This window comes from Drosophila guanche, unplaced genomic scaffold (assembly GCF_900245975.1).
Source record: "Drosophila guanche unplaced genomic scaffold, DGUA_6, whole genome shotgun sequence".
Lineage (NCBI taxonomy): Eukaryota > Metazoa > Arthropoda > Insecta > Diptera > Drosophilidae > Drosophila > Drosophila guanche.
In genome coordinates this window covers 123,507-130,632 of record NW_022995756.1, presented here as the reverse complement: position 1 = coordinate 130,632, position 7,126 = coordinate 123,507, and the positions used below count along the sequence as shown (strand labels likewise).

The 7,126-nt window shown below is 44.9% G+C and overlaps 2 protein-coding genes across 3 annotated transcripts in view; one reads left to right on the top strand and one right to left on the bottom strand.

The window, feature by feature from the left end:
• LOC117590038 (elongation of very long chain fatty acids protein AAEL008004) overlaps nt 1-3,467 on the top strand; it is a 5,777-nt gene extending 2,310 nt beyond the window's left edge. The window contains exons 2-8 of the mRNA XM_034282351.1: nt 1,393-1,531; nt 1,598-1,788; nt 1,865-1,945; nt 2,017-2,179; nt 2,255-2,391; nt 2,472-2,756; nt 3,321-3,467. Coding sequence (XP_034138242.1) covers nt 1,471-1,531; nt 1,598-1,788; nt 1,865-1,945; nt 2,017-2,179; nt 2,255-2,391; nt 2,472-2,756; nt 3,321-3,467 — 1,065 coding nt within the window. The 5' untranslated portion in view covers nt 1,393-1,470. The remainder of the gene's footprint in view (nt 1-1,392; nt 1,532-1,597; nt 1,789-1,864; nt 1,946-2,016; nt 2,180-2,254; nt 2,392-2,471; nt 2,757-3,320) is intronic.
• Nucleotides 1-5,402, bottom strand: part of LOC117590036 — a 24,038-nt gene extending 18,636 nt beyond the window's left edge. For both annotated transcript variants that reach the window (XM_034282343.1, XM_034282344.1), the window contains exon 1: nt 5,298-5,402. In XM_034282343.1, the coding sequence (XP_034138234.1) occupies nt 5,298-5,392 (95 nt within the window). In that variant the 5' untranslated portion in view covers nt 5,393-5,402. The remainder of the gene's footprint in view (nt 1-5,297) is intronic.
• Between the last annotated feature and the right edge of the window lie 1,724 nt (nt 5,403-7,126).

Genomic DNA, 7,126 nt, shown 5'->3' with positions numbered 1-7,126 from the left:
CCCCCCCCCCCCCCCCCCCCCCCCTTACCACCCACTGAGTTATTTGCTGATTTTGTTTGCTTCACTTTGTGTTCCGTATCTTGTGTCTTGTATCTTCTTGGCACTTTGACACCTTGGCAGCGAGTCAATTATATAAGCGGGAGCGGTCCTCCCTTTTTCTGCCTCTGTGTTTTCCATGGCAATTCGAATGAACCCGTAACACCTCTGACTGTCCAAAGTTGGATCCATTGCCTATCCCATCCCTCAAAAGAAACGTCATCGAGCATTTCGTAATTCATCCGAAACAAAATACGAACAACACGAACAAAATATGCGACTAAAAACAGCGGCTGAATGTCGTCGAGCCTCGGATACTTGGATGCTCGGATGCTGCACGCCTTCGGCATGCCTCGAGCGGAGGCCAGTAGGCGGTGGCCGCCCCCCTTAGAGCGTGCCACTGACCCACACAGCCGCTGAAGCCAATTGCGACAGACGCGAAATTGGCGCTGGCTGAGGAAACGAAAACTGTAATAAAAGCGGCACATTTTTGTCAACGGTTATTGAGCCAGTTGCTCAAGTCTTACGTCGCCATCGTCATAGCCATAGCCATTTCCATCTCCATCTCCATAGCCAGTTTATTGTTCATGACATTCAAAAGCAACTACCTGAAGTGGCCTCAACCGCGACCCGGTAGCGCAAATGACTTTGATGCTGCTTGGACCATGCCGAGGGCGACGAGGACCGTGGGCGGGAAGGCCGTTTGTGCAGGCGCGGAATAAGCAAAGTCTCGAGTTTCACTGAACTCAATGCCACACAAATCAATTGAGATTCATAAGACAGTTGCCGAGAACCTGTATCGGGACTTGAACTTGCTGAACCCTGAGCAGATCGAGCGAACGTTGAGGCGTATAGTATCCACAGTGTGCTGGAATCCCCCAGCTGGAATCCAGCCAGTCAGCGGCATCTTACGAGTAATTGCTGTCTGCCAGCAACTGCGAAATAGCCGTGATCATTGTGCAATTTCTTCTCGGTGCAGGTGCTGGGGCGAGTAACTGGCCAAGTCACGCCCCTGAACGTCGCCGCCCTCTTCACACATGTCGGTAATGTAGTTTCCCGATTCCCAAGTGTTGATTAACGGGCAGATTGTTAATTGCATGCATTTTGCATTTTATTGTGTGCACTAATCTCTAATGCATCGCCAATTAACTTGTCATGTGCCCCCGACCCCCTTCATGGTTCGTGTCCGAGCCCAAAACACTGGACAGAGAGAGAGGGTTCAATGTCATTGTTCGGCGTGTCCGGCATGCCGAATGTCCGGGTGAATGATCGCTTCCTGTTCCTGTTGCAAGTGACCTTGCTGTTTACTCTCCACTACAACATAGTTAACATGAATTGTATTTCCTTTTGTGTTAGCTTTTTTAAACCGACATCGGGGACTGCAGAGCACTGAGTTAGCAGAAGGACAGCAGCGGACAGCGGACCAACATCAGAATGGCGATCATAGTGCAAGAGGCCCAGGAGTGGTACAGGGATCTCATGGATAACAAGAGCGGTAAGTTAATGATGAGAGATGGATGTGGGGATGGATCTGGTTTTCTGACCCGCTTATATTTTGCAGATCCCCGTGTGCAAGACTTCTTTCTGCTGTCGTCGCCGCTGCCGACTCTCGGATTGTGCATATTCTATGCATATTTCAGCACATCTCTGGGACCGAGGCTTATGGCCAATCGGAAGCCAATGGAACTGCGGTCGGTGCTAGTCATTTACAATGCGATACAAACGATATTCAGCGCCTGGATTTTCTATGAGGTTAGAATCGCCCAGTGCGTCCCCCCGTTGAACAAACTTCAAACTCTCAACCAATTCCTATCTCTTGTCATTGTAGTACTTAATGAGCGGCTGGTGGGGCCACTACAGCTTTAAGTGCCAGCCAGTCGACTATGGTAACAGTCCTCTGGCGCTGCGGGTAAGTGTTCGCCAACCTCCACGATAAGCCACCATGTGCAACGGGCGATCCTCATTCTTCCTCCGTTGCAGATGGTCAACATTTGCTGGTGGTACTACATATCGAAGTTCACCGAGTTCTTTGACACACTCTTCTTCATTCTGAGAAAAAAGAACGAGCACGTATCCACACTTCACGTCATTCATCACGGCTGCATGCCCTTCTCGGTCTGGATGGGCCTTAAGTTTGCCCCAGGTTCGTGTCGCCCTGTCTCATATATACACATATCCTTTATTAAACATTTTCTTCCCTTCCCTATGTACATCCCAGGTGGACACAGCACTTTCTTCGCCTTGCTCAACGCTTTTGTGCACATTGTGATGTATTTCTATTACATGATCGCAGCAATGGGCCCCAAGTACCAAAAGTTCATCTGGTGGAAAAAGTACCTAACCACCTTCCAAATGGTAATTAATCCACAAATCAACTACTGCCACGTTCCACATATAAGATATACATAACTCTCTATGTCCGTGTGTTCTTTTAGGTGCAGTTTGTTGCCATCTTCACGCACCAGTTCCAGCTGCTGTTCCGCGACTGCGACTACCCCAAGGGCTTCATGGTCTGGATTGGCCTGCACGGCGTCATGTTCCTGTTCCTGTTCTCCGACTTCTACAAAGCCAAATATCTGAATGCCGCCCGTCGTCGCCGGCAGGCTGTCAAGGCCAACGGCCATACCAATGGCCATGGCCCGCACACCAATGGCCACAGCAAGCACTTGGGCAACGACGATGCACTCACAGCCAACGGCAGCAATAAGGGAGCCTGCATGGTAGGTGTTACATCGGCTCCCACTCCAGGGCTGGCTTAATGCGCAGTTGGCCAACCTTGCAGCAAGTAGCCCTTGAATCTTATTAGCCGCTGCTTAGCAAACACATTAACTCGGCTTTCCAAAAGGGGCGTCGGCCCATCGACTCGAGTCCACCCCGGTCGATTCAAGTCAAAGCGTGCCTGGGTGATCAGAGTTGGAGGAGAGTCAAGTCATGTCGGCGTGGGTACTATACTGTAGTTGTGTGTTGTATCATCAATTTTGTTGATCAACTTAAAAATTCTAACTAGCTTAGTTAAGCAAACAGCACAGGCATAGCACTTGCAAACTCTCAGCGCTGGCGGGGGACGTTTCAATTAGCGCTCACATGTGAAGCCGGATGCGAAGGCCCAAGCATAGGCAGAAGCAGAAGCTGAGGCAGACCCACAGTCCCAATTCTGCGGCTTGCCATTACCGCAGCTGCCAAGACCATAGCAGATGAACTTTACCTCGGAGCACACACACGTGTGTCACAGTCCACAGTCTGAACTTGAACTCATTTGGCCATTATATGTTTTTTCTTTGCAGCCCGTTCTGGAGGACGAGTACGTCTCGAGGAACGGGAACGGGCATGCCGGTGGCGGCTTCTTCAAGGAGGGCGCGTTGTCCAGCAACGAGTCCATTCTGAATCCGGACAGCAGTAGCTCTAGTCTGCATCAGCGCAAAGTCAAATAACTACTACTAAGATTTACTACGATGATATTCATTATGTTTACTGTTAAGTGTTAGCGTGTAACCGAACCACATTGAAGATTGAAGAACAATACGGGCAAGAAGCAGCTGCAGTGTGACCATTGGAACCGGAACCCGGAGAACCATTCGCTTTATGAACTGTTCTTCGAATAACTTATAAAACAATTTAATACACGAATCAATTCGGAACAGCCTGTCCTGCCCTGTCCTGTCCTGTCCCAATCCCACTAGAGCTAAGCAGAAGTGTAGAAGAGCAAGCCGAAACTTTTTATAAACGTTTTCTATTGTGGCACAAGTTTACAAGTTTAGACCCTCACGATCCCATCACAGACACAGATACCTACTCGACACTCGATAGATAGAGAATAATATTTTGGAATGATATTTGTAGCCCCATTGAATCGTGAACCATTTATATCTACCCAACCAATGCCACCAACACCACATATACACACAACGCGTATACACTAGAGTATACATTTATATATATTTACATATACATATATACTCGAATACGGACGATAGACTCACTCTTGTTGTAGACTTTTTTACGACACTTTTTGATAACAGTCGAGACGTAATCCTAACGATAAACGATAACTAAACTGCGCTTAGATCTGCTTTAAACTGAAAGATCACGTTAAACTATTTGTAGCTTGTTTTTTGTATGTATCGAGAAGGATGGCGAAGGAGGAATGCGGTATATAGAGAGGGGAGAACAGTTTGTTTGTTGCAATACTTTGTAAAGTTTGTCTTATAGTAAAAGTATGTATACAGATAAGAGAAGTTCTTGAGATATAGATAGCTAGCCTATGTGTAGCACAAGAGCTAACTAAACAATCAAACAGATAGTTAGATAGACAGACAGACAGACAGACAGACAGACAGACAGACAGACAGACAGACAGACGAACATACAGATAGATAGATAGATAGATAGATAGACAGACAGACGGACGGACGGAATCTGGGGATAAAGCTTTTAGACTGAAGTGCAAAACGGCGTAATGAGCAGACAATCAGTTTTTTTGGAAGGCGTGTGAACCAAGCCCAAAAGTTGTCAACTATTCGTTTTTATTGGACTTCATTTGGTGTGGCTTATACTCTTCCGTATGTATGTATGTAGGTTTGTGTACCTAGACTTTATAGCTACTTATTGTATTAAATTCCCCTTTCCTTACTTTTGGTTTGAGAAGGGCCTTTCACTTCCGAGAAGGGCGGAGGTTGGTGTTCGAGAAGACCTGTTCGTACATTGCATGTACATTTATAGGTGTAACTGTCTGTTAATCTGTATTGCTTTCTTTATTAAGTTATGTATGTGGTTTAAGCTGACAAGTTCAAAAACAATGGAAAACCTGAATAAAACTTATTAATTTATATTAAACTGGTAAAAGCCATTCACCTCTTTTACTTCACTGTGGCCTACAAAGCTCAAATGGGTCCAGCAATGTGCCACAAAAGAAGAAACGGACTAGAGACGTTGCCTACTTTTAGGGTGAACCCAAGCGCCAAATTTCAAGATTTCAACTTAACTTAAACCAAATGAATTCATTCACTCATTGCCACATTCTATGACTATGACTTTTTGACCCGTTGGGGGTGTCTAGTCCTCCGAATTTCCTAATCGCAATCTAGAGTTGGGGTATGGTGCTACGTATTCAAGTCTACATTGATCTAAGCCGCTTGATCTTCAAATATAAATAGAAATGGCACCTGACGGTTAGGGGCAAAAGGTCAGGATGATGTAAAGGGCCACGTCGATCAATGACAAAGTTAAAGTTGTCTTTAGGAATCAATTATATATGTACGTACTTGTGAACACTGTAAGTAAGTCCCACTTGGCACCCGAAATAGATCAGTTGCAAGTCGCAGTTGCAACTGACCAACGGTAGCGCCTCCAATGTCATCGAGCTACTTCGCTTGACTCGGCTTGGCTTGGCTGGGCTGGGCAATAGTCAAAAAGAGGGAAATGGTTATGGGGAAAACGTTAATAACAATGAAATTTTTGCCAATGGCTAAACATCGAAATTAGCAATCACTTAATTTACTAATTATTGGCAAACAATAACCGCTCAACGATCGACAGGCGGCCGAAAGGTGGAAACAGTTGCGCGCTTGGATGGTAAATATTTGACACCCACTTGACCTTGTCAAAGTGCAGGCGCAAGCCGAGATTCGAGATCCGGCGGCCACGTTTACATAACTAAATGCATCGGGATGAGATGAGATGAGATGTCTAGAGCTGGGGCTTGCCTCGAGGGCACTACTTACCTCAAGTCTATTGTTGGGTAACTTCCACTGAGAGTCGGCGGAGGCGCGCGCGCTCAATTGAGTTATTTAAACACTGGAAAAACTCGTCAGAGCTCTTTCAAATTGGCCACCCCATGCATTAAGGTTAATTGTAATCCAGTTCTAGGCGCTAGTCCATTACCAACCAGCGAGAATACAATTTCGTGCCAATTGTTCTTCACTGCCAAATCGATTAGTTATTACCAGTTCATGTTTCCCATGGCACTTGAAGTCTAAATGAAGTATAAACGTACATATGTACATATGTTCGAAAACCTTCCATTTTATTGAAAACAAAAATACAGAGGAAAGATGACTTGCAATGACAATCAAGTGGGAGCGCTAAATTCGTTATTCCGCCTAGATATTTAGAAACATTTTTAGCTAACAATAATACATACGAGTATGCCCATTTTTCCACAAACTCTTTCTAACATATTAATCTATCTAAATCATTAAAACTATTTTCCCGTACGAGAATTTAATTTTTAAAAACATAGGAATCCAATTTGTGTTAAATTAAATCCATTATATAACCATTTTACATAAAAATACATATATTGGATACAATTTGGCAGAGTTGGAATTGATGGCCACGAAATCCGCTTCAATTTTTGTCCCGCTCGAAACTGTAACTTATAGGGCTACTCAAGAGATACGTTATCATTAGAAAAACGTTTTAACAATTAACAAATTTTTATTACATACATATGTATGAGAAAAACCCCCATATGTACATTTGAGGTGTCTGTAGATAACCATTGTTCGAGTACATTGTGTTTAATTGAATCTTTTCGGCTATTAATGTACCTGCTATAGGAAAACTTGTGCGGTCGGTAAATATGATTTTGGTTTAATACTCGGTCACCCTTGTACCCTAAGCAATGGGTACTGGTAATTACAGAATGAACGTGCCATAATATTTGATCGATTTGTCTAATTAGTCTGTTAATTTCAATAATTGTAGGGTCCTACAGTGGCAACAGTCGGCCAACCCCCTGGCTACGCTGTTTCTTCGCGATGACTGACACGAATTTCGAAACCCTTGGACATTGCACATGTATAAAGATCTGATCGGAGCATTCCAAAGCATTCCTCAGTGGGCGAAACCTGTAAATGGACAACAATGATGTACATACATGAGTATATGAGTATACATATGTGTATCCCCTTGAACCTTGGATCCGCCGCTGACATCAACAACAGGAGCTCGTCAGGCAGGTGTTCAAGTTCGGGTTCAGGTTCGGGTTCGAGTCGGAGTTCGAGTCGGGTCCAGGCCGGGCTTGAGGCCAGGGCAATTAGATTGTTTGCACTGCTCCATTCACTCGACGCAGTAAAGAGATGCGGAAAGT